The 27,988-nt window shown below is 52.2% G+C and overlaps 1 protein-coding gene across 1 annotated transcript; it reads left to right on the plus strand.

The window, feature by feature from the left end:
• The first annotated feature begins 21,830 nt into the window (after window positions 1–21,830).
• LOC147732544 (uncharacterized) lies at window positions 21,831–26,292 on the plus strand. The gene is made up of 2 exons (XM_086958823.1): window positions 21,831–22,149; window positions 25,670–26,292. Exons 1-2 carry the CDS (start codon window positions 21,831–21,833, stop codon window positions 26,290–26,292), a joined length of 942 nt encoding a protein of 313 aa, XP_086814949.1.
• Window positions 26,293–27,988: the final 1,696 nt, after the last annotated feature.

Genomic DNA, 27,988 nt, shown 5'->3' on the forward strand with positions numbered 1-27,988 from the left:
TGCTGCTGAGAGGTGAGGAGAGAGCAAGAATGGACGGAGAGACATCTATGTATCATGGGAAAATGCCTGAGCTTGTCATCTGGGATCTGATTGCAGTTGTGGGTGTGCTTGATGGGTGTTAAGGAGAGTCATCCCTGTGAAAGGCTGAGAGATTGGGACAGATGGTAGCACTATCTGAGCCTGCACTCCTCTGACGTACTTCTGTGCTTCCAGACAGGGCAAGGATCGGACATATACAGCTAGATTGAGCACAACAGCTCTTCAAAACCCAGGCGCCCTAACCAGAGACATTCAAAGAACCAGACACTTTTTGGGGGAGGGTAAAGTCAGGGTTGGATTGGTAAAGCGGGCACTCGGGCAATTGCAGAGGGGCCGGCATCTGAGTTCCAGCTGTGGGCTGCTTTTTTGGGCAGCATCGGGTCCGATCTGGGCGGTGTCTGTGTTGTTTGGATGCTGCCAGTGGCCATAGTGGGTGCCTGAGTGGGCTTTCGGGAGGTAGATGGGCCTCCATTACCCCCCTTTCATCAAGGAGAGAGGTGTCACTCCCTTTCTCTCGCTAGGTCGGCCCATTCATGTATGCAGATTAAGCGGGGTCCGGAGGCCTGAGCAGAAGGGGCCTCACTTGTAGTCAGGTGTACTAACCCGTGCATTTTTAAAAATGTAAGTGTAGTTAAGAGAACATGACTGTCAGAGACACCCCTCCTTCTTTTCATAAAACTTCACCAAAGCAGGGTTTTGTGGAAAGGCAATCGCATATGTGGGCTACTTTTTTGCGTGCCCCTCGTTTCGCCCTCCTCGGGAGGGTAACTGTCATTATTTTTTGAATCATTCAAAAGGTGGAATGCCCTACCTTTTGAATTACAGAACATCCAAGACCTCAGGCTGTTTAGAAGCAACTAAAGACTTTCAGCCTGATTCATCAATCATATTTGCGCTCGCAAAGGGCCAGATTCTGAGAATCTGGCCCTTTGCGAGTGCAATTTTTGCATTTGGGATTCATCATCCCAAATGCAAAAATCGCTATTTAGAAACTCGCAAATTTGCGAAGAATAGCATTTAAGGAATCTATATTAGAGATTCCTTAAATGCTATTCTTGAAACATTTTGAAATAGCGAATTCGCAATTTTCGGCCGCTATTTACCGCGAGGTCAAACCTCGTGGTAAATAGCGAAAACTTAGAAAAATGCTTTTAAAAGCATTTTTCTAAGTTGCATGTTACACACACACATGTCCTTTGGACATGTGTGTGCGCAACACCTGTTGAAATGTGCATTTAAGGGGTGCTACAGGGTGTCCTTTGGACACCCCTGGCACCCTTCAACAGCCTTATTCATGAAGGCTAAATCGGCTCGCAAAGGGCCGGATTCTGAGAATCCGGCCCTTTGCGAGTGCGATTTTTGCATTTGGGATTCAGCATCCCAAATGCAAAAATCGGTAATTGCTAAATCGCTAAATTGCGAGGAATTACATTTAAGGAATCTCTATTTGAGATTCCTTAAATGCAATTCATGAAGCATTTGAAAATTGCGAAAATGCAATTTTGGGCCGCTATTTACCGAGAGGTCAGACCTCTCGGTAAATAGCAAAAACTTAGAAAAATGCTTTCAAAAGCATTTTTCTAAGTTGCATGTTGCACACACACATGTCCTTTGGACATGTGTGTGCGCAACACCTGTTTCAATTTGCATTTAAGGGGTGCTACAGGGTGTCCTTTGGACACCCCTGGCACCCTTTAAATCGCTATCTTATTTGCGAGTAGCAAATTGCTAATCGCAAATAAGGAATACTCCCCATGCATTCCTATGGGCCTTTTGGCCCATAGGAATGCATGGGGAGTTATTCCTTATTTGCGATTAGCAATTAGCTAATTGCAAATAAGGAATCAGTGAGAATCGCAATTAATATTGCGATTCCTACATGATTACCGTTTTGCGAGTCTCAAATAGCGATTCCTTATGATTCGCTATTTGAGCCTCGCAAAACGGCCCGATCATGAATCAGGCTGCAAATCTCTATCTTATTTGCGATTAGCAATTTGCTAATCGCAAATAAGGAATCTGTAGGAATCTCATTTAATTTTGCGATTCCTACATGATTACCGTTTTGCGAGTCTCAAATAGCGATTCCTTATGATTCGCTATTTGAGCCTCGCAAAACGGCCCGATCATGAATCAGGCTGCAAATCTCTATCTTATTTGCGATTAGCAATTTGCTAATCGCAAATAAGGAATCTGTAGGAATCGCATTTAATTTTGCGATTCCTACATGAATCCCGTTTTGCGAGTCTGTAATAGCGATTCCTTATGAATCGCTATTTCAGACTCGCAAAATGGGTCTTTCATGAATCTGGCCGTTTGTTTCTTAGTTAAGCTGCACCACTTTCAGTTTCACTGCTTTTCAGTTGGCTTCCGCCATAAAAAAATGAAATGACTGCATAGAATGGTTTGCTTTGAGTGCAGAAGACTAATCCCAAAAAAATAACAAACCGTAACCAATAACAATGAACTAACCATTCACCTTTGGTCTCGGAGCAGCGTGCTGCCCGCGTAAAGCGCTTTGATGCCTCGTATGAAGTATTAAGCACTATATAAATGCAATTACAATACAATACCGTCTTTTTATGACCCAGGTGTGTTAATTAGGCAGTTGGAAGTTCGGCCACAGATCTGTCCATTTCGACAGTTTTCTGGTTAATTGCGTTCGCATTGAAGATGTAGGGAGCAGAATGCAAAGCGTAGGTGATTGGATTTTTAACTTCTGTAGGTCGAGACGCAAATTAGGGGTGGCATATAAAACTGTCTGGGTGGTTTTGATGGGGATACGCGATGGGTGATTGTCTCTGGAATACAGTTTTAAAGCAGATTGACCTCCAGCAAGTCAATAGCTTCCGGATATCAAGCTTTAAATCAAATCCCAGGCAGTTGTGTCAATTAGTCCCTATGAGCGTTCAGTCATGACAGGGTTTTAATTGGGCAGGAATTTGCAAGTACAGAATACCTAAACTTAAAAGGGAAACCACCTGCACTTCTCAGCACAAGTGGGAGGGAACCGGCACTTCTTAGCAGCACTATAGATACCATATTATTGTATTTTTTCACTTTAAAGAACCATCACCAGTAAGGTTACTTACTTGATGACTTCACTTCGGCAGGGCAGTATACTCAAGTTCCGGGCTTTACTTTTACTGTTGATTGTTTTCAGGTGCGTTAGTCCAATTGTATACGTTGAAATGAGCCAGTACTACAGTTCTACAATGCCTGACACTAATAAAAGAAAGACCAGAGAAAACTGCCCCTGATAACACGAAGTCATCTCGCGCCATTTATCGATCCGATACTCTTAACAACAGGCACCAGGGTCATGTTGCTAATGTGGGCAGCAAAGCCAACAGCAGCCGGAGTCCCGTTAAATAGCAATGAAAAGCGTAGGAAATATGCAGGGGCGGCTTTAGGGAAGTGCGACTGGTGCCACCGTGTCCGTGCCCGTCGCTGACCTCAGGGTGTGGAATTTTAGTTTGCGATCTGAACATCATCTGCGCCAGCTTGTCACCTATGTATTACGTGCACGGCCGCCATTTTAGATATCATGGTCTCCCTGTCCACGACCGATCGCCAGCGCGCCCCTCTGACCCAGCAAGCATCCTCCGCGCACCCTGACTCCCCCCTCCCTCCTCCTTATGAGCATGACCCATCTGCATGACCCTGTCCTTGGGAGTCACGCTAGCGCCTGACCAACACCTCCTCTCTTCCCATGAATGCCCCTCTGTTGATAAACCTCCCCTCTGCGCTGGATTGTCCACGCAGCATGAATACCACTCCATTGATGGCCCCTCACCCGGTGTCCGACTGTCCACACAGGTCCGAGGCCATTGCCTAAGCCGAGAAATACCATTTACTGCCCTTATTGTATGAGGTCGCTCTCCTTCAAAGGACCCTCTATTGATCCAGGCCTCCCCACCCCCTGTGACATGATCAGGCGCACACATCCTAAGACTCGACGAAACACTCAGCTGCGTGATGACCCTCCCTCTTATCAGCAGGTTGAGGACCTCCATTGTGAATGTATATGGGGGTGGGATTATCACGAGGATTACGGGGATGTCTTTTCCCATGCCTTACAAAGTTGTGATTGTATTAAAAGAAGGTCACATGCCATAAACCAGTGTATAAGAGGCCAGGCCTCTGAGTGGCTGTTAGAGCACCTCGAGACGATACCTTGTTGTCTGATCTGATGTGTTCTGCTCCGTCGGAATAAACTTCTGTTTCCTGCCTTCTGGTCTCCGGCGCCTGCCTCATTGCTTGGTAAATTTGAATGGTACAAGGGCGGTTAGCGCCGGGCAAATCTTGAGAAAGGTCCTAGCCCTACCTTTTTCTACAATTTGGCGTCCCAAAGCGTGGGGCCCATCAGCGACACGTGGATCCAGTGGGAGAGGTCCCGATGACAGAGTGAACGACTGCAACGATCGGGAAGAGCTCATGTCCGATAGACCCTCGTCTGACAGCCGATCATCCGACCTTCACTAGTTCTGAACAGACCTCTCTCGAGTGATCTACGGTCCTGACTGGGAACCATCAGGAGTGCCGCGAACATCACGAAGGAGAGAGGACGATCGGGCGCTGGATCCAGAGGACAGGAAACCGTCCATGCGGTCCGGGTAAGGTCGTGTAAACACGACGAATTGAGGAAAATTGTTTTTGTTTGGATAATACTAGTATTACGCTTTGTTGAAACCTCTGGAGATTCGCTGTCTGCAAACGGGGAAAAACAAACAGGCTCTCTCTTTGCAAACAGTGAAGGATAGGTAACGCAGACTTTTGTCCCCATTGTAATCCGTCGTGCCTATCTTCCTCCCCCACTGTTTCCCGAACTGTCGTTCGTGGATTATTGTCTGGAGATTCTTTGTCTGCAAACAGGGAAGAACAAGGTCTCTCTTTGCAGGTAGAGAAAGAGTGGGTAGCGATAACTTTTCGTGCCCACTTATTCTCCCCACTGAATTGTTTGATTGGCCGATTATTCGGTATTGGTTCGTTTGAGGTATTCACCGCCGCCAAACAACGGAGAATAGAAATATTCTGCCTAGTCTTTGCCCGCTGTGATAAGATAGGTAGTGCAGACTTTTGTCCCCGGTGTAAACCGTCATGCCTATCTTCTCCCCACTGGTTGGTAGCCTGTTTAGCCCGGACCGCTTATTAGAGATGAACCATCCAGCTCCACTGGAGGGCACCCCTAATAAGGACATGTTCACTAAGTATGGACTAGTCGCTATAGCTTACACTAGACTATGGCATAAATATACGAAAAAGAACCCTGAAAGTCAGTGGCCACTGATAGGTTCCTTTAGTGAAAATAAAATAAAAACATTAGAAATAGCGCTCCAGAAGAATAAGACCACGCCCACTATGCTCGACAGTATCGGCATGTGGCGCAAAGAAACGGAACAACGAAAGAAAAGAGAAGAAGCAAAAGTAGGGAAAGAACTACGAAAGGCAGCCCACCTAGCCGCTAAGCAACTAGAAGAAGAAATAAAAGAGAGAAAAGAAGCTACACAAAACCAAGAATCAGGGTCAACAGGCCAATGTCCTGTTAGGACCCCCTCTGCGCTCTACCCTGAACTGCCCTCCAAACAACGGGCAAACGATGAGTTACTGCTAGGTCCCCCAATCATCTACATGCCCCCTCCATACGCTCCCAGCCAACAAAACCTGCAAGCCCCGAGTGTGAGTGAAAGTGACCCTAGTGCTAGTGCACCGGCCCTCACGGCCTCCGCACCAGCCACATTAACAACTTCGTCAGACGACCCCGAGGCTAGCAAACAATCATCAGCCAGGTTAAGTAGGTTAAGCAAAGATGAGCGGGATGGGATCAACGAAATAGCAAAGACATTGGTAGACCGAAGGGAGAGCGAAGAATACACAATGAGCGTATATAATTCACACGCCGACAGCCACAGACGGCATTTCATTTTGCGATTCAGCTACCACACCCTGAACGCGTATGAAGATAGGTATCAGAGTAAGGGTCCCGCTAAACTAACAACACTGTATAGGAAGGTTGATGTTGGAGATGGGACTGAACGTGAGGCGACGGAGCTCTTCATGCAAATGCTTGAGGTCTTCCGCCACCTCGCGGAACAGAAGCCAGAAGCCAAGGTTACGGTCCCCGAAACAACCTCGGCAGAAGTAGTCAATACTATGATGCCTATCAGAGAAGCGGCTCCTTACTGGATCCCGCCACGGGGCCAGGGGACGAGCGATGATATTAATAATGAACATGCAAAGGGAAGGGTTGTGTACAATTGGGTTTACCAACCATGGGACCGACAAGATATCCTAACCTTCAAACAAACCCTGCCCGACTTAAGAAAGAACCCAACGGCATTTTATACCGAATTAGGCACAGCTTTGGGTTCGACAATAATGACTTTAGCAGATATTGACTTGTTCTTTGGGTTATGCCTGCCAGCTGATGTGTGGAAGCAAATCCGGAAAGTCGACCACACGGATCTGTTTGGACATACCTGGGACCAACTCGGTAAACTCGATAGACAGCGAGAGCCAGGGAGTAAACCAGTGAAGGACATACTAGAACTCCCAGACAAACTGGTTCAGAAGTTAAAAACCCTGGTCCCGGAAAGAAAAGTAGACTGGTCGATAGTCACGGCCTGTCGACAGAAACCCCAGGAGGATGTGTCAGAATACTTCTCCCGATTCGAGACAGTGTTCTCCGACTACAGTGGCCAAGACATGACCACCGCAACCGGACAACACCTGTTTGTGCAAAATTATGTAAAGGGACTAACACAAGAAGTCTCCCAAAAACTGCAGACGAGTGAGAGTAGTTGGGGAGCCTCCAAACCCGCAGCCATCCTTCAGATGGCTCAGTATTACGAGCACCAAAAGAATGAGAATGATAGGGCGTCCGAGAAAAAGAAGAAAGATTTAAAGGAAAGGGTAATGATAGCCCAGATACAAGGTATAGCGCTTGGACGGGAACACCAAAGAGGGAACTACCAATCAACCACCCCCAGAGATCTACCTCCTAAAGATCACACCCCAGCACCCCACACTGGACGTAGAGACGTTAGCAATGACCAATGCGCCTTCTGCAAAGGGCTCGGCCATTGGAAATTCCAGTGTCCAGTTCTGCTAGAAATGAACAGGAATAGGGATTCCAGGGATGTGACGGGTGGTCCGAGGAATAGAGTACAGGGACGAGGGAGCCCCAACGACACCAATAATGACAGATCAGGAAGACCGAACACATTTGACCGTCCCCGACAGAACCAATATCAGCTATCTGAAGGTGAACATGCCCCCGACTTTGCATAGGACTGCCAGGGGCAAGGGAGGGATCCAGTCGAGCTCTGTGTTGACCAGCAAGGTCCTTATGTCACCGCTAAGGTCTTGGGTACAGAGTCTCCATTCTTGGTAGACACTGGGGCGACACGTAGTGTGTTATCAAAACGACTGATTCCAAGGGCACCCTTGTCTGGCTCACACATAACGTCGATAGGTTTCGATGGGACGCCCTCCACTAACCCCCTGTCCGTACCTATTACCTTTGACCTAGAAAACAACACTACTGACGCGACATTTCTACTCTCCTCCAACTCCCCTGACGCCATTATGGGTATTGACTTACTGAAACATTTTCGAGCTACCATTAGGTGTTCCCCAGATGGAATACGAGTCATCCTGTACGACAACCCAGACATGCCCAGATCCCCTCCCCCACGACACATGTGCTCCGTAACTGACACTGACCTGTCCCTGCTTGACACCCTACCCCCGTACCTGTGGGCCAAAAATGACTCTGATGTGGGGCGAATGATGATTGATCCTATTCACATAACTGTACGACAGGACGCTATGCTCCCGAAACTCCCGCAGTATCGGATATCACCAGAGGGTGAGAAGGCACTGGTAGCGATTATTCAGTCTCTGGTAGATGCAGGAGTGGTTGAAGAGGTGGTTAGCAACGTCTGCAACAGCCCAATCCTACCTATTGTTAAGAAGCAAGGTGAAGGAGATGAGAAAGCGTACCGCTTCATCATCGACCTGCGAGAGATTAACAAAGTGGTTGTACCCCAATATCCTGTGGTCTCTGATATCACCACCATTCTGACCCTCATCCCGTCCACTGCCACCACCTTCACTGTTATCGACCTTAAGAACGCGTTTTTCTCTATCCCCATTCATCCAGATAGCCGTTATCTGTTCGGCTTCACCTTAAAATCCCGTTCGTACCGACTTTGTAGAGCTCCCCAGGGGTACACTGAAAGTCCCAGCATTTACAGCCAGGCCCTCAAAAGACAGCTGGATGCCTTCCAGCTACCGGAGGGAGTGGTGTTGATCCAATATGTTGATGATATCCTTTTGGCGGCCGACACCACCCCGCTTGCAACGACAGCCACCGTCCAACTCCTACACTTTCTTGCAGAGAATGGCCATAAAGTCTCCAAAAAGAAGTTACAGTTCTGCCAGCCACAAGTGACTTACCTAGGCCATCTTCTGTCCAAAGAAGGGAGGAAACTCACACCCGACCGAATCCAAACCATCCTAGATACCCCCATCCCGAAAACACAGAAGCAGGTCCGCTCTTTGGTAGGCCTAACCTCTTTTTGCAGACAGTGGTTGCCTAATTACAGCCTCATTGTGAAACCATTACTTGCCCTACTGACCAAAGATGTCCCCTCCCCGCTCCCTTGGACCATTGAGTGTCAAGCCTCCTTTAAAGAATTACGGGATGCACTCTGCTCAGCGCCTGTCCTAGGAACGCCGGATTACTCCAAACCCTTCTCCCTCTTCACCCACGAAAGGGAGGGATGCGCATTGTCTGTCCTAACTCAATCAATTGGTCCTAAGCAGCGCCCTTGTGCCTACTTCTCCGCCACTCTTGATCCTGTAGCCAGAGCCTTGCCTGCCTGCCTTCGAGCAGTAGCCGCCGCTGCTGTCTCTATCCGTCAGAGCGAGGGAATTGTACTTTCCAACTCCCTCACAGTGCTAGTACCCCATGCAGTTGACACCCTCTTGAATCAGACAAAGACCCAGCACCTGACTAGCGCACGACTGACAGGGTACGAGTTGACTCTACTTGCACCCCACATCACACTGAAGAGATGCACGACTTTGAATCCTGCCACATTACTGCCTCTGCCTGAAAATGACCCCGACGTGCCTCCCATACACGACTGTGTGACCCTCATGGACGAACAAACTAGGAGTAGGGTTGACCTCCGAGACACTGCTTTTCCCGACCCCGATGGAGAGCTATGGGTAGACGGCTCTTGCATCAAACTCCCAGATGGCACCACTTCAGCTGCCTATGCAGTAACGACAGCCCGAACAGTAGTCGAGACAGCCTGCATCACACAACGATCTGCCCAGGCAGCAGAGCTGATAGCCCTCACCCGAGCATGCATCATAGCCGCAGGGACCACCACGAACGTATATACGGACAGCCAGTATGCCTTCGGAGTGGTCCACCATTTTGGGCTCCTGTGGAGGGAGAGGGGATTCCTGACATCCCACGGCACCCCGATCCTCCACGGAGATCTAGTTTCCGCTCTGATTGAAGCAGTTCTCCTCCCCAAACGACTAGCGGTGATCAAATGTCAAGCACACAAAAGGGTGACAGACTTAGTTGGGCAAGGGAATGCATTGGCCGACGTCACTGCACGAACCACAGCTGAGAATAGGACGGTGACGCGCATGTACATGACCAGGTCACAAGCAGAAACATGGAGTGACACAAGGATAATGATTAGAGACATACAATCGGCCAGCACCCCTCACGAGCTGACTAAGTGGGCAAGGATGGGTTTGAAGGATGAGGAGGGCTGTTGGCGAACGAAGGATGCAAGCAAATGGTTGCTGCCCGACTCATACCTGATCCCCATACTGACAATGGCTCACTCCCCCGCACACATAGGATCTGCACCCATGATCGAACTCATTTCCAAAGTCTGGCACAATGACAAAATCCCTGACTCAGCCAGACGCCTAGTTCAGCAGTGCCTCATCTGTCTGCAACACAACCCCGGGAAAGGAACTGTAGTGCCCCGGGGAGGGTTTGGGACCCCCAATCACCCCTTTGAGGTCCTTCAGATGGATTACATCCAACTAGAGAGATGCCAAAGCCTGAAGTATGTACTAGTCATCGTATGTGCCTTCAGCAAATGGGTAGAAGCCTATCCAACCCGTGACAACACTGCCATGACTACTGCCAAAGTACTACTGAAGGAATTCTTCCCTCGCTATGGCCTTTGCCGAATTTTATGGAGTGACAATGGCCCCCACTTCATAGCTGAGGTTATCCAGCTAATCCTGAAAGGGTTAGGGGTGAAGCAACGATTCCATGCGGTCTTCCACCCCCAATCCGCTGGTCTAGTGGAACGCCACAATGCCACACTCAAGCTGAAACTGGCAAAAATAGTGGCCACCACTGGACTTAACTGGCCGGATGCCCTCCCACTGGCTTTGTTATCAATGCGCTCCACTCCCACCAAGCACCATTTGACCCCCTATGAGGTCGTGTTTGGGCGACCTATGAACCTCTGGACTGCTCCCAAACCGACCTCCATTCATGACGTCCCAGACGTCCTACTATCTGATTATTTGTGCAAGTTGACTAAAACGTTGTCTGTCATTCATCAACAGGTGCAGCAGGCCATCCCCGATGCTTCCAGGGGCCCCGGTCACGACATCCAACCGGGAAATTTTGTATTGATACGAAATTTCCAGCGAACCAAGAGTCTGGAACCTCGGTGGACGGGCCCCTGGCAAGTGCTGATCACCACCCGAACAGCACTCCGAGTGGAGGGGAAGAAGCACTGGCTGCACGCGCATCATTGTCGGAAGGTCCCTGCAAACCTGGCCACGACAGAAAACGTCAGCACCCAAGAAGAGCTCCTGACCAAAGACCGACCGATATTGGACTGTTATCCAGATACTGGGGCACTCGAACTTGCAAAATTCTCTGATCCTACTGTGCCATCCAGAGAAGGGTATTTCCTGCGTCGAAAGGAGGGAGTCTCGGCTAAGTAGGCCACGGACTAAGTTAAAATCTCAGAACGGTGACCTACACACAATCAATGGTTGCCGGGAGAGAAGCTAAACAAAGTCTGTGGTTCTGCCCACTACCGAGCCCCTTGAAGGTGATGGAAGCGCCAGATAAGAAGATGATGGAAGCACCAGATAAGAAGATGATGGAAGCAACGGGAAATACCCAGTATAGGAATCCAAAGACTGACAACCTGCACAAATCGAAGACAATTGCACTCTTCATTGTCTTCCTCTTCTGCCTCCTTCTCATGACCTCCCTCTGGATTCTGGAGGAGAGCACACCGGCTCATGAGACATTGCTACCTACTGCACAGCCAACACCCCTGAAAGAGCATCACCTAATCTCTCTGTCGCCTCAGCTCCGAGAAAGGCGCAGGGAATTCTGGAACAATTCCTTTGTGCAACTGTTGCACCAACATAACCTTGCTGCAAATGCTACGAACTGTTGGATCTGTGGGTTGCTCCCACATGCCACTGGACACTCCATCCCCTTCATCCCTTCACCCTTCTCAGTTCACGGCTCTTGCCTCGCCTGGTTGATCCTCATGCAAGAGAGCCACAGGGACAACGCCACCTCCGGCCGGACAGTGTCACTCTTCTACTCTGGGTTCTGGCTGAACAAAACAGGAAAGACTCCAGCTGCCCTGTGTCCAGCACTCGCAGGCACCACCTTCATCAAAGACATTCCAGCCAAAGAACGAGTCGAAGTACAGGTGCTCCACAATCCAGCCAGAACCACCTTCTCTCATCTGCAGAAACAAACTACCGCCACCCTGACTGTGGCTCTGTCCGTGATCAATGTCACTGGCCTTGTGTGCCTAGAAGGCCAAGGAACGCAGCTGGTGGGTTACAGCGCCTGCCGAGTCACCAGAACATTGGACTCAGCTGAACCCCCTTCTTTTGTTGCCTCTCCGAATATGTACTTTGTGTGTGGCACCAAGGCTTACACCTGGCTCCCGAAAGGATGGAAGGGCACCTGTTATATCGCCTTCGTTCTTCCACCCACATATGTAGCCCCTGCCAACCACCACCGGCAGAGGCGTGCAGACGACCTTGGGCAAGCCGACTCCACTGGAGCACAGTTCCTGGATGCAGCAAAGGGACTTGTTCCTCTGTGGGGCCCAATGGCTAACAGCCGTGCTATCCGACACCTGACCCAGGCAGTAGAAACAACGATCAATATCACGGCTGGCATCCTCGCCAACAATACTGCGGAGCTTCAGGCGGTCCGCCTCGTGACCCTCCAAAATCGTCTTGTCTTAGACGTGGTCCTAGCCGACCGAGGAGGAGCATGCCGCATCATCGGATCCAGCTGCTGCACCTACGTGCCTGACAACTCGCCTTCAGTCTACAAAGCCATTGAACACCTCCACAGACTGTCCTCAGAGGTTCACCAAGAGCAGGAAGGATGGTCGCTTGGGAGCTGGTTTTGGGACACTTTGAAAAATTGGGGTTGGAAGTTGTTTTCCTTCGTGCTGATACCTATTGTAATATTATGTGTGTGTTGCTTAGGTATCCAATGTCTGCCACCATTGTTCGGCCTTCTTTCTAGCTATATGTGCCCAAAGACTTTGGACTTCCGAAATGAGCACATGAGCCCCCTCTATGAAGTAGAAATACGTGGCCTTATGGGGATAAATCCGAACTGACAAGTTGGCGAGACATGTTAAAAGGGAGGACTGTGGAATTTTAGTTTGCGATCTGAACATCATCTGCGCCAGCTTGTCACCTATGTATTACGTGCACGGCCGCCATTTTAGATATCATGGTCTCCCTGTCCACGACCGATCGCCAGCGCGCCCCTCTGACCCAGCAAGCATCCTCCGCGCACCCTGACTCCCCCCTCCCTCCTCCTTATGAGCATGACCCATCTGCATGACCCTGTCCTTGGGAGTCACGCTAGCGCCTGACCAACACCTCCTCTCTTCCCATGAATGCCCCTCTGTTGATAAACCTCCCCTCTGCGCTGGATTGTCCACGCAGCATGAATACCACTCCATTGATGGCCCCTCACCCGGTGTCCGACTGTCCACACAGGTCCGAGGCCATTGCCTAAGCCGAGAAATACCATTTACTGCCCTTATTGTATGAGGTCGCTCTCCTTCAAAGGACCCTCTATTGATCCAGGCCTCCCCACCCCCTGTGACATGATCAGGCGCACACATCCTAAGACTCGACGAAACACTCAGCTGCGTGATGACCCTCCCTCTTATCAGCAGGTTGAGGACCTCCATTGTGAATGTATATGGGGGTGGGATTATCACGAGGATTACGGGGATGTCTTTTCCCATGCCTTACAAAGTTGTGATTGTATTAAAAGAAGGTCACATGCCATAAACCAGTGTATAAGAGGCCAGGCCTCTGAGTGGCTGTTAGAGCACCTCGAGACGATACCTTGTTGTCTGATCTGATGTGTTCTGCTCCGTCGGAATAAACTTCTGTTTCCTGCCTTCTGGTCTCCGGCGCCTGCCTCATTGCTTGGTAAATTTGAATGGTACAAGGGCGGTTAGCGCCGGCCAAATCTTGAGAAAGGTCCTAGCCCTACCTTTTTCTACAAGGGGGTGCCGAATATTCAAATATAATTTTGATGTAAATGCACCTGCTGCAGAGTTCCTTGCCTTCAGCTGGGGTGAGGCAACATAAAAATGGCAAGATGACTCTGGTGAATATTTGGCCAGCTGTAGAGAGATGGAATTCTGTCTAGTGGAAGTTTTAGCTCTTCATAAAGTAGTGCAGATATGCCTGCTGCAAATCACGTATACCATGCCGATCGCTACAGTGCATTTATTGTAGAAAGTTCAACGGGTTACTGCTTTTGTTACTTGTAGTTTATAAGTTTCAATCCTATAACATTACAGTTATCTATTAAATGCCAATAAAGAACTGCATGCAAACTGAAAGGTATTGCCAGGGCCACAGGATTCAAGCGGCAGCGGCGGGCTCAGTAAATTATGTAGCAGGCAAACTTTTGTGGCATAATACGGCACATATTGATTTAGTATTTATTATGATGTCATTTGTACACTTATTAACACCGTCTAGGCATTGTTTGCAGCAAAAAAGTACTGGCTTAATGCCCAAATATAGCAATTAACAACAGAAAGGTGACCACTCTACATTTGCTAAAGGCCTTCCTCTGCACCGCAATATGTGTTTTTTTAATTGTAAACTTAGGGCATCGTAAAATCACACATGTTACAATTTGCTCAACATCTCCAGGCATATATAGTTATGACATCACTGACATCAGTCTTACCCATGGCAATAGGAACGATCCCACAAATAATATATCAACTTCGGCCCACCCCCCATCTTCTTTAGTCGGACATCTGGTCAATCTCCACGCTTGGTGGCTCACATATATATCATCAGAATTTATTCCAGGCTCCCCAAACTCTTTCCCGTTTTTGAGGACACCCTCTGTGTACATATGCCGCCCTCTCCGCCACCATAGTTTCATCCATGTCTTTACAACACTCTTGCAATTTAGGTAACTCCCCTGAGCCCCACCTCCTCGCAATATTTCACTTAGCAAACATCAATCCCAACGTTACCCAATCCTGCGCCGGATGGTTCAGATCATTCGGTTCCCACATATTTAGTAAGCATTGTTTTGGTTCCGGAGTCAAAGACACCTCCACAGTTTGTGATACAGTCCTCATTATTTTAACCCAGTATGCCATAATCTTCGGTAACTCCCAGATAGTATGGTAGAAAATACCTTCCTCCCCACAACCTCTCAAACAGAACCGATGAGAAGCCGTTCCTATTTTGTAAAGGGTCACTCTAGTGTAGTATATACGATGAAGCATTTTTAGTTGTACCAACCTTAAATGTGAGGGTATTGCAACCTCACGAGGGGATGATAGTGCCCCTTTCCAATCTGAGTCATCAAATTCTCCCAAATTCACAACCATTTTTGTCTAAGTGTCAGCATGGGGTCCGGCAGGTTGTTAACTAACTTACGATAAGTGAAGGAGGTAACATTTTTTTGCATATATTCCATCAATAATCTATCTTCTAGTGGAGTAGCTTCCGTAAGGTGGTGTCTGAAGTCAAAACTGCCTGCGGTGCATGCCTAATCTGCGTGTACCTAAAGACCTCTGAGAAGACGAGTTCATACTGAGCCCTTAGATGTTCAAACTTGACCATTTCGCTTTTCTTCCAGAGATCACCCACCGTTGATATGCCTATGGCATCCCATTTACTAAAGCCCTTACTGTTTCTAAGTCTCCCTAGCCATTGTGAGGTCCATAGTGGTGTCATTTGCGTGATGACCCCCTGCCATCCTAACTTAGCATGCACATTGTACCATATACTAACTGTGTGTGCAGTTGGCCCAATTAGCAGTCTGGATCTGTTTCTATTGTAGAGTACGGACATGACCCCTTCCTCTCCCATTCCTTTCGGATCTGCCTGAAACGCTGGGTCAGTCTGTGGGGCATGTATCCAACAGTTAATTACTTTCAACTGAGCTGCCCAGTAGTACAATTGTATATTCGGACGGGCTATACCGCCATCATACCAGCTCCTGACTAACTTATCTTGTGCTAGGCGCGCAGGTTTATTCCCCCATAGCAAACTAGAGACTTCCGATGCTATTGTTTTGAAGTAGCTCAGTGGTACGCGAAACGGGGTATTCTCAAAAACATACAAGAAACGCGGGAGTGCCATCATTTTAAACAGCGTTGCCTTTCCCAGCAATGACAGTGGCAAGTTGCGCCAGATTGTTGTGTCTCGTCTAAACAGCTCCATGGGGGGGCCTAAGATTTCTCTGAAAAAAGTAGTCGGGCTTGGGTGAGACATAGATGCCCAAATATTTGAAGGTGACCTCAGTGATCTGCAGTGGGCAATTCTCTGGAATCACCGGTGGTGGGCCATGTAGTATAAATAAAATCAATTTGAACCAGTTAATGGTGTAACCAGACACCCAACCGAATATCTCGCAAATATTTAGCAACACCAGAATGGATCGTCTAGGGGTTGTTAGATACAACAGCCAATCATCCTCATATAGGGAGCTGCGGTCTTCCCAGTTCAGTGTCCGCCTGAGCCCTCGAATCATTGCCTCCCACCTCTTCCATGCCGCCAGCGGTTCCAACACGAGCGCAAAAAGTAATGGGGATAATGGACATCCCTGGTGGGTTCTACGCGTCATCAGGAAATCTCTTGAGATATGTCCGTTGGTCACCACGTGTGCCAGAGGTTTAGTGTATAATAACTGTATCCATGTACAGAATTTTGGGCCGAGGCATAAATGTCTAAGGGCTGCAAAAAGATACTGCCACTCTACCATGTCGAACGCCATCTGTGCATCGAGGAAAGGATAACCGCCGGTTCCTGAATATATGACATGCAAGCCAATATTCCATGCAGCCGACGTAAGTTGAGAGCAGTGCTCCTTTGAGGCATAAACCCGGACTGATCCAGGTGAATTAGGGCTGCAAGATGTGGGGTCAGTCATGTTGCTAAAAGTTTGGCTAATATTTTGGCTTCGGTATTAAGTAACAATATTGGGCGATAGGAAGTACATTCCTCAGGGGGCCTACCAGGTTTTGGGATCGTCACTATGGTGGCCATTCGTTGATCTTGCGGGAGCTCCCCTGCTTCTAGACTCTCATGATACATCCTTAATAGATAAGGGGCAATTGTGTTGGCAGTCTTTTTATATAGTTCAATGGAGAAACCATTAGGACCCACTGCTTTCCCCGACTGCAGGGAGCCAATAGCCACCTTCAGTTCCTTAATCGTCAGGTCAGCCTCCAGTGTGAGGGCCTCCTCTGGGGACAGCCTAGGCATATGGTTATCTTTAATATAAGTTTGAGCCTCATCCGTTTCTATGGTTATCTGTGATTCGTACACCCTTTCGGAATACCCTGCCAATATATTCAATATGTCCTCTGGCGCAGCCGTCAGGAAACCATTGGGAGTGCGCAGCTGCGCTATAGTTCTATGTGCATGCTCCTTCTTGTCAAGCCAGGCTAGAAGTTTACTTGCCTTATCCCCTATTTCATATATCTTGTGCTTCGTAGCCTGTAGCCGAGCCTTAACCATCTCTTGCTGATATTCCCTAACTTCACATTACTTATTACGTAGGGTGTGAGATGCTTCCAGGGGCGAGTTCTGCGCATGCTGAGCAGTAGCTCTTTCCAATTCTGATTCTATAGCTTCCAGCTCCGCTTGATTTTCCCTCCTATGACCTACAATGGAGGAGATGGCCTGACCACGGATCACCGTTTTATACGCCTCCCAAAGAATATCAGAGGACTGAATTGATGAGGCGTTTTTCTCAAAGTAGTGGCGTGTTGCCTTAACAATGCTTTTAGAAATTTCAGGAACACACAGATACCCAGGATACACAGGGTAGACACGTTGTTGTGCCTTGTGATGGTTCGTATATGTTAAGGGTATCGGGGAATGATCCAAAATACCTCTAGGACGGATCTCAACACTTACCACACCTGCAAGACTATCTGCAGTTGTAAAAAAATAATCTATTCGAGAGAGACTATTGTGCACCCCTGACTGAAACGTGTATTGCTGTGCTTCCGGATGTCTATACCTCCATGCATCCGTAAGCCCGAGGGCATCCAGAAATTCCTCCATGCGTGTGGTGCCTGCCACATTCAGTTTTGGAGGGTGCCGATCCTGGGTGCCATCAACTATTGTATTAAAGTCCCCACCAATTAGCATTTCCCCCATTGGGAGATTCAATAGAAAAGCACTAAGTGCTGGGAGGGCAACTGAGTGGAGGGCTGGAGGGATGTACACTGACACTATATTGAACATCTTCCCTTCCCATAGACAAGTGATAGCTGCAAATCGACCCTGGTCATCTGTCCGAGTTTGCTTTATTATTAGGGGAAAGTGTTTACGCACTAAAATACCAACACCCCTTGAACCCGAAGATAACTCAGAGTGCGCCACCATTTGAAACCCCCAGCGGTTCATTGCCTTACAGGCGGAGCCTACCAAATGTGTCTCTTGTATCAAGACTACCGCTGGCACACACCTCTTTAAGTATTGTAAGACCAAGCCCTGCTTAATCTTATCTCCCAGCCCATGAACATTCTATATAATCAGCGACAAAGGAGTTATGGGGGACATCCGGGGTGTCCGCGAACTAGACCCTTGTTGTGCCTGCATCAACCTTTTTTGCCACGGGTAACATGTATTGCCATAGTATCACTTCCGCTGCATATCAAACAAACAATCGTAGCTAAATAGCGTGCCATATATGCCCTCGTAAAAATCGCAACTAAGAACATAAAATACCACAGAACATTTCCCCCCTATCCACCCCCTTCCCTGCCTCCCTGCTTGACGGACTCAAAATGTGCAGAGTACCCATTACCCTTCCCATTTACCATTTGGCAGGGTGAGAGTAGACAACTTCCTCCGCACAGATCCCCTCCAAACCTGTAGTGAACATCGCCTTCCCCATTAGTTATGCGACCAAATCGGTCAAGTTATGCAAGGATACATTGTTCTCGTCATGGTTGGTCCCTGCCCTCATGGGTAGCCAGGCAAGTTCTGTCCGCTTTTGGACCTGTATCCCAGCACCTCGGCAGCCTCTGCTGGCAACGGCGTACCAATCCCAAAGGCCAGTTTTACATTTAGAGGCCAGCAAGGCCAATGCTGTGTTTCATTCTGTCTCTAATTCCTTTGAGCATAGTGCATGATCCGTTACATAGGCCTATTCCTGTTCGTTCCCATCTCATGATTTCTGGTTCGAGCGTCGTCTCCTCCTGATCTTCCCGTTAGGGTGGCCTTAAGCCATCCCTCCAGCCACTCCTGGACGTTTTCTGGCGACAGGAATACAATGCTTTACCTTCAGCTTCCACCTTCAATTTGGCCGGAAAAAGCATGGAATATTTGATTCCCGGTCACGGAGAACCATTTTGATTTCAAGAAATCTCCGGCATTGTTTCGTGACTACCGCAGTGTAGTCTGGAAATATTGTAATGGTTGCATTGTGCATCCGTATCGGAGGAGCAGTACGGGCAGCTTGTAATATCATGTCTCTGTCCCTGAAATTAAAAATGCGGGCCAATATTGGATGCGGTCTGGCCCCCGGCTTAGGTCTACCTCCGGAGACACGATGTGCTCTTTCTACGGAGAAGTAATTGGACAGACCACATGGCTGAAGGTGAGTTGTGATTAATTCTTCAACAAACAGGTCAAGGGCTGGGCCACTTGTCCATTCCGGCACACCAATAATGCAAATGTTGTCTTGTCGCGATCGCCCCTCCTGGTCCTCCAGCTTAGCCACCATTAATTTGTTGTCCGACATGAGCTGCTGCACTTGCTTTTTAAGGGTGGTCGTGTCGGTCGTCAATGTGGCCGTAGTAGCTTCAACCTCTGTCACTTTCGTGGACATTTTATTGAAGTCAACGCGAATTAAGGCAAGATCCACTGCCAAAGTGCCTATATGTGAATCTACTTCATTTAGGGTAGTCATAATGTCTTGCAAAGTCACTTCATGTTTGTCATCAGCACTAGCCCCATCTGGTGAAGGAGTATCCTTGGATGAAGGGTCTGTCTGTGCTTTCGCATAGGCGCATTTGTCCAGCTTTGACTGGTTGAGGCCCTTGGGATTTCTGGCGCTCATTGTGGCACCATGGCTTGCGTGCACTCAATGTCCGTGAGTAAGGGGTGGGGGGAGCCCAGGAGCACCAGTCACCACCACCTGCTTGCAGGCAACTATGGCCCGCGCGGCCTGTCAGTTCTCACACCCCTGCACCTGTCCCACAATCCCAACTCGCACCCCTATCCTCAAAAAAATCCCTCCTACACGCCACTGACACAGGCTCTGTAATATTAGGGCACCTTGGTTCACAATCTTTAATGTTACGCAGCAGCAGTGGCGCCAGACTGCACTTCTCCTCAACAGCCCTCACAGCAATGGATGTGAATTATTCCCATTATACCGACAGTTTAAGGGCACATATTGAAACAAAATAAGGAGTCAGTAACAGCGGGCAAAAGGATGATGAGTCACAGTTGGGAGGGGGAGAGCAACCGATGATATCTGTAAGGCCCGCCCGCACCCGGCAGCAGCATGATGTGCCTCTCCACTGGAGTCGGAGCCTGGAGACATTACAATGGGGATTTGGGGGGGTGGCCGACCAGCGGGAGGCTCGCCCCCCCGGGGAAGTTTGGGGCACCAGGGGAGGGGGGGAGGAAGCTTGGCACAAGGGGCTCGCCGTAGCTGGCGTTTTTGGGCGGTTTTGGGCTGGGTAATACAAAACCGGCCATTTTGTGTCACCGCACACTGTTTGTGGTGCGGTGACACAGCAGCCAGGTCATAGGCATTTTGGTGGTCAGGGATTGTGACTAACGGTGCTTTGTGGTGGCGGTGTGCGGTGTTCTGCGCCATTCGGTTGAGCGTTGCCTGGAGTGCAGTGGGCAGGCGGTGAGCGCGGTCGTGCGCAGTGTCAGCAGTAGGGGGCAAAGCTGTGCGCGATGGCGGCGTACACGGACCCGCGTTTATTGGAGGCGCTGAGGCTTTTGACGGAGGCGGGCCGCATGGACATAGTGCGGCCCGACCTCAAGGTAAGGCCGCCGCGGCGCGCTGCAATCGGCGCCGCGGCAGCTGTGGCGGCGTGCGACCCGCCTAGATCGCGGGCGGCTCAGCGGGGCGGGAGGGGGGCGGGGGTGCGAGGGGAGGGGGTCGGAGGACGGTGGAAGCTCCGCGCAAGGCGAAGGGTGGGGCTCGGAAGGCCGGGCAGAAGGGGAGGAAGAGGCCCCTGGTATTTGTGGAGGAGGGAGAGGGGGAGGTGGGTGGGGGCGCGAAGAGGTAGTGGCGGAGGTAGAGGCAGGGCCGGGTGGCCAGGGGGGCGTGGGGGAGGGGGGAGGGGCCCGGGTAGTTTTGCCTGGAGAGGGTGGGGGCAATGGAGGGGGGGGGCGGGAGGATGGGGGTGAAGCAGGGCCACCGGGGGGAAGGGCACAGTGGACGTGGGGAGCAGAGGGGGCTGGTGGGGGGAGGGTCGGGGGGGGCGGTTTCGCCGCTACTCATCGAGGAGACAGATTTGGAGGAAGAGGGGGAGGGGGCGGGGGGGAGGACACGGAGCTTGACTGGAGTGGGTCCTCGGCGGAGGAGGGGGGAGCAGGGGCGAGGGGGCGGGCTTCGCATGGACAGCGGGGGAGGGGCGTGGGGACGGGACGGGTGGGGGGGCACGGCGGACCAGAGGCGCTCGGGGGCGAGCGCGGAGGTGGCGGTGCGACGGGCGAGCGGGGTGGGTCGGTGGGGGTGGCGGGGGCGAGCCACGGGGCAGAGGGGGGCGGGGGGGCCGGGCGGGCATGAGGCGAGGTTTGGGGAGGGGGCAGGGGGCAGAGGCGCGGCCTGGGGGGACGCAGGGGGGATGGGGCGAGGGGCGGGGCCGAGTTGGTGTCCCGGGGGGTGGGGCGGCCCGGGGGGATGGGCGGGGGAAGGGGGTTGGGAGCTGGGGGGAGGGAGGGTACCGTCGCGGCGCGGAGGCCATTCGGCGGGTTGGGGGAGGGGAGCGGCGATGGGGTGGGGGTGTGGCGGAGGGGGCGGTGCGTGGGGGAGCGAGGGTGGTTGTTTTTACCCTGGCATGCTGGACTCCACCTTTTTTCCTTGGCAGGAGCTGTTGGTAAGGCGCTCGGGGGAGCAGCATGCGGCTCCCACCCACCGAGCTCCAGCGAGGGACCTGGCTCAGGGACTTGGTGATTGGAGGCGAGACGCGTCTCCGCCGGCCCCTCCCCGATGGGTCTCTACGGCCGCCGGGGGTGGGGGAGTGAGGATGGACACGAATATCTCTGATTTGCCTGCGAGTGTGGTGCGTGGTGGGGAGAGTGTGGACTTGATGGATTTGATGCAGGTTTGTCGTGAGAGAGCGGGTCTGAGCCGGCTGGAACCCCAAGTGGGGGGCCGGGGGGGTGTTGAGCCGGCGGATGGAGAGTCGGAGGAAGAGGGAGAGATTCGGGAGGATGGGGGGGCTGGTAACGTTGTTGGAAGTATATTGCAGGTGCCAGCAAGGCAGGAAGCGCCCAGAGTGACGGCCCCCTCAGCGCAACTGGTTAGGCGGCGGGATCCAGCAAGGACGCCGACCTTGACGCCAGGTAAGACTAGTGAAGGTGCGGGGAGTGGCAAGAGGCGTTGTGTGCAGGTTTCAGTGGGGTCGGGGGGCGATGGGGAGGATGGGTGGTGGCTGGTGCGGGGACGGTATGTCCAGGACGCGGGAGTCGGAACGGACGGCGCGGTGCCGGGCAGAGATGGGCCAAGCGCGGGCGGCGGGGCCGAGGCGGTGGGTGACAAGGCGGCGGGCGTGAAGGAGGCGGCGGGGGGAGGTAAGGAGAGTTGTGTGATTCCGGTGCGGAAGCTGCCGTACATGGGGCTGACCAAGCCGCTAGGGGCCCACCTTTCGGCGGCAACGTAGGAAAAGATCTGGAAGGGGGAATACATTGATATTTTGAAGCTGCTACATAGGGAATTGACATCCAAAGAGGGGTCAAAGGAGGAGGAGCAGGAGTTGGCAAGGCGCCCAAAGGTGCCCCTGACGCTGGACAATTGGTCAGCAGCGTTCCTCATTTACGCGAGCGTGTATTGCGAGAAATTCCCGGACCGGTGCGTCGCGCTGTTTAAATACATGGATGTGGTGCGGAGGGCGCAGGTGACTTACGGCGGGTACGCGTGGTCGCACTACGACGAGGAGTTCCGGGCGCGCATGGCGGGGGACCCGGAGGCACAGTGGGGAGAGCTAGATTCGGACCTATACCAGCAGACGATGGGAGGGGCCAAATTTGGCCGCACCATTTACACGGCCAGCGGTTTGCCGCTGGCGTCTCCCCCCTTTGCGGCACGCCCCACCCGTGGGGGGGTGGGACAGGGAGCCCCTGGTAGCCAGGCCGCAGTTGGGGCCTGCTGGGACTTTAATAGGGGAGCCTGCAGGCGGGCGGCATGCCGGTTCCGGCACGAGTGCTCGTTGTGCGGACGGAACCATCCAGTACTGCGGTGTTGGGGGCCCGGGGGCCCACCGGGGCAGCTGCCCGCGCAGGGAGGTGGTCCTGCCAGAGGGGGACCGGGCGGGGGGAGGGGAGGGGGTAGAGGGGGGGGGAGCCGGAGCTCTGGGAAAAGGCTCGTACGCCGGTTAGGATCGAGCGGATGGAGCCCTGGTTGGCGGCGTATCCGCGGGCGGAGGATGCTGCAGTGCTGCGCCGGGGTTTCCGGGAGGGTTTTCGGCTGGGGTACGAGGGCCCTCGGATTGCTCGCTGGGCGGACAATCTAAAATCAGTGAACGCGCACAAGGGCATGATAAGAGAGAAACTGTTCAAAGAGGTCAGAGAGGGGCGGATGGCGGGCCCCTTCACGGCGCCGCCGCTGCCGGGTTTGATCATTTCCCCCATCGGGGTGGTGCCTAAGAAGGAGGAAGGGCAGTTCCGACTGATACAGCACTTGTCCTGGCCGGAAGGGGAGTCGGTCAATGCGTACATTTCGGCGGAGTTAGCGTCGGTGACCTACTCGTCGGTGGACGTGGCGCGACGACTGGTGGCGGCGGCGGGACAGGGCGCGTTGATGGCAAAATGCGACGTCAAGTCGGCCTTCCGACTCCTTCCGGTGCACCCGGCGGATTACCAGTTGCTGGGGATCCAGTTTCAGGGTCTCATCTTTGTGGATAAGGCGCTGCCGATGGGGTGTTCCATTTCATGCGCACTGTTTGAGCGGTTCAGCTCATTCATTCAGTGGGTTTTTTCCAGGCGCACAGGCTCGGAGTCAGTGACGCACTATCTGGATGATTTCTTCCTGGTGGGGCGGCCCGGTGCGGCGGACTGTCAGCGGCTGCTGGATGGTTTGGCCGGGTTGATGGGGGAATTTGGGGTTCCCTTGGCGCCAGAGAAGACGTGCGGTCCCAGTACGGTGTTGTCCTTTTTCGGTATCGAGCTCGACTCGGTCGCCATGGAAGCACGCCTACCGGAGGAGAAAAGGGGGGCAATGTTGGCTTTGGTGGATGGCATGTTGGCACAGAGGAAGGTGACGGTGCGGGACGTGCAGGTGTTATTGGGGCATTTGCATTTTGCGTGCCGCGTGGTGCGGGCGGGCCGAACGTTTTGCCGGCGTCTGGGTTTGGCGTTGTCGGGTTTGCCGTTGCCGCATCACCATGTGCGCCTCTCGGCAGGGATGAAGGAGGACGTGCGCATTTGGCGGGCGTTCTTGGAGCGTTTCAATGGTGTGCCGATGGCGCCGGCGGAGGACTGGGAGTGGGACGTCACCATGTACTCGGATGCAGCGGGCGTCGGAGGTTTCGGGCTGTACTGGGAGGGAAAATGGTGTGCGGAGCAGTGGCCCGACCATTGGCAGGCGGGCGGGAGGAGCATTGCGTTCCTGGAGTTGTTCCCTTTGGTGGTGGCAGTCACGGTGTGGGCAGGGGCGTTGGCGCACAAGCGGGTGCTGTTTCGAGTGGACAACATGGCCGTCGTGCAGGTAGTGAACAGGCAGTCGGCTCGGGATCCGCAGGTGTTGAAATTGATGAGAGTGTTTGTCTTGCGCTGCTTGGAGAATGACATACTGTTTCAGGCGCGCCACGTTCCGGGAGTGGACAATGACATTGCTGATGCCTTGTCTCGTTCACAGTGGGAGAGGTTCCATGGGCTAGCCACGGCGGCAGAGGAAGTCAGGACGCCGGTGCCGGAGGATCTGTGGTCGGTGGGCGAGGCCGGGTCTTTCAGTTGGTGAAGACGTCGGTGGCAGTGTCCACGTGGAAGGCGTACGAGCTAGCATGGGAGGAATTCCTGCAGTCAGGTGCAGTGCGGCGCGGGGACAGGTGGCAGCGCGAGGAACAGGTGGTAAGATTCATGCTGGCGCTCATGGATAGAGGCTTGTCGCGGGTGTCGATTGCGGGCAAATTGTCGGCGGTGGCGTTCATGGGGAAGATGTGGTGGGGTTACCCTCCGTCGGCAGGGGAGCTGGGAACCAGGCTGCTGGAGGGGTGGGCAAGGGAGAAGGGGGCGAAGGTGCGGCTGCGCCATCCCATCACGGTGGACTTGTTGGCAGGAGTGATTGGTGCGCTCCCAGAGGTGTGCAGGGACGTTGGCGAGGCGGTGCGTTTCTCTACTTTGATGTCTTGGCTGTTCTTTGGGGCGTTTCGAGTGTCGGAGTTGCTGGGCGCGAAGGGGAGGTGGGTGGTGTTGTGGGGGGACGTGGAGGTACGAGCTCAGGAGGTGGCGGTGTGTTTGCGACGCTCGAAGACGGACCAGCGGGGGGTTGGTACTTGGGTGGTGCTGGGGCCGGGCGGCAGGGAGAGGGTGTGCCCGGCGGCGTGGGGTAGGAGGTTGATGGCTGAAGGTGGCGAGAAGGAGGGGGAGGTTTTTGGTCGGGGTGGGGGGGGACAGAGTGACGGCGTCGCAAGCGTTGTGGGTTCTGCGGCGTGCCCTGCGGTGCATGGGGGAGGATCCTCTGGCGTTCGGGACGCATTCGTTTCGGATCGGGGCGGCGACGGAGGCGGCACGGAGGGGTTGGGGTAAGGAAGAGATACAGAGGCTGGGTCGGTGGAAATCGGACTGTTACAGGACGTATGTGCGGTTGAGGGAGGCGGATGGGTTGTTGTCGCAGTGATTCCCGATTTTCATATGTGTGTCTTTGCAGGTGCTGTGGCGGGGCCGGAAGTGCCTGTTCTGAATGTATATATTGTGGGACATTCGTTCATCAAGAGGGCAGAACAAGCGGAGTGGGACAGGCATCGGGCACTCAATTTGGGATTGGATGCGGGGTTGTACAGGTGTCATTGGAGGGGGAAAGGGGGTAGGCGTTGGCATGAGTTATTGCCTCTGTTGAACACACTGGTGAGAGGAGGGGTGTGCCCGGATGTGGTAGTGATTCACCTGGGCAAGAACGATTTGGTGCAATGCAAGGGGTTGGCGCTACTCAAACAAATGAAGCAGGACCTGAGGGAAATCAAGAAGCAATGGGCGGGCTGCCATATCATCTGGTCAGAGTTTATTCCCAGGCGGGTGTGGAGGGGAGCTGAGCGCCCAGGGGCCATAGACAGGGCACGCCGGAAGATCAATCGCGAGATGCGTGAATTCTGTGCCAGGGAGGGGGTGGGGAGGATGGAGCACCCGGAGTTGCGCTACGGTGCAATCTATTTTTTCCGGGAGGACGGGGTTCACCTGTCCAGGTATGGCATGGAGCTGTATGTAGTGCAGCTGAAGGAGGCGTTGGATGGGGCTCTGGGGGTGATCAGGTATCCCAGGAGGCAGGAGTCCTAGGGGGGGGGGTCGAAAGTCGTAAACAACTTTCGAGTGGCGCTGTCCTAAGGAGATAGGGTGGTGTTGCTGGAGGCCTGGGACTGTATGGTAGCGGGGGTGGGGTCATGGAGGTCATTGGGGGCATTTAGTAGAGGGGCAGGTTGCTGAGCGGATGTTGTTGTATTACTGTTGCAATGTTCGGGGTTACATTTAGGGGTGGGGGTGGGGGGCTGTCAGGCAGTTGTTTATTTAGTGAGCAGTAGTTTTGTTCGGCACAGGCCAAGGGGGACGTGTTATATATGTGCACCTGATTCCAATAAAGCGGCCTTTTTCACACACTTTTGGTTGTCTGTGTCACTGCTTCCCCCCCCTCACCTACTGGTGTGCCCCAATGGGGATTTGGGGGGGTGGCCGACCAGCGTAGTGAACATCGCCTTCCCCATTAGTTATGCGACCAAATCGGTCAAGTTATGCAAGGATACATTGTTCTCGTCATGGTTGGTCCCTGCCCTCATGGGTAGCCAGGCAAGTTCTGTCCGCTTTTGGACCTGTATCCCAGCACCTCGGCAGCCTCTGCTGGCAACGGCGTACCAATCCCAAAGGCCAGTTTTACATTTAGAGGCCAGCAAGGCCAATGCTGTGTTTCATTCTGTCTCTAATTCCTTTGAGCATAGTGCATGATCCGTTACATAGGCCTATTCCTGTTCGTTCCCATCTCATGATTTCTGGTTCGAGCGTCGTCTCCTCCTGAACTTCCCGTTAGGGTGGCCTTAAGCCATCCCTCCAGCCACTCCTGGACGTCTTCTGGCGACAGGAATACAATGCTTTACCTTCAGCTTCCACCTTCAATTTGGCCGGAAAAAGCATGGAATATTTGATTCCAGGTCACGGAGAACCATTTTGATTTCAAGAAATCTCCGGCATTGTTTCGTGACTACCGCAGTGTAGTCTGGAAATATTGTAATGGTTGCATTGTGCATCCGTATCGGAGGAGCAGTACGGGCAGCTTGTAATATCATGTCTCTGTCCCTGAAATTAAAAATGCGGGCCAATATTGGATGCGGTCTGGCCCCCGGCTTAGGTTTACCTCCGGAGACCCGATGTGCTCTTTCTACGGAGAAGTAATTGGACAGACCACATGGCTGAAGGTGAGTTGTGATTAATTCTTCAACAAACAGGTCAAGGGCTGGGCCACTTGTCCATTCCGGCACACCAATAATGCAAATGTTGTCTTGTCGCGATCGCCCCTCCTGGTCCTCCAGCTTAGCCACCATTAATTTGTTGTCCGACATGAGCTGCTGCACTTGCTTTTTAAGGGTGGTCGTGTCGGTCGTCAATGTGGCCGTAGTAGCTTCAACCTCTGTCACTTTCGTGGACATTTTATTGAAGTCAACGCGAATTAAGGCAAGATCCACTGCCAAAGTACCTATATGTGAATCTACTTTATTTAGGGTAGTCATAATGTCTTGCAAAGTCACTTCATGTTTGTCATCAGCACTAGCCCCATCTGGTGAAGGAGTATCCTTGGATGAAGGGTCTGTCTGTGCTTTCGCATAGGCGCATTTGTCCAGCTTTGACTGGTTGAGGCCCTTGGGATTTCTGGCGCTCATTGTGGCACCATGGCTTGCGTGCACTCAATGTCCGTGAGTAAGGGGTGGGGGGAGCCCAGGAGCACCAGTCACCACCACCTGCTTGCAGGCAACTATGGCCCGCGCGG

The sequence above is a fragment of the Lissotriton vulgaris genome, chromosome 2_1, assembly GCF_964263255.1.
Source record: "Lissotriton vulgaris chromosome 2_1, aLisVul1.2, whole genome shotgun sequence".
Lineage (NCBI taxonomy): Eukaryota > Metazoa > Chordata > Amphibia > Caudata > Salamandridae > Lissotriton > Lissotriton vulgaris.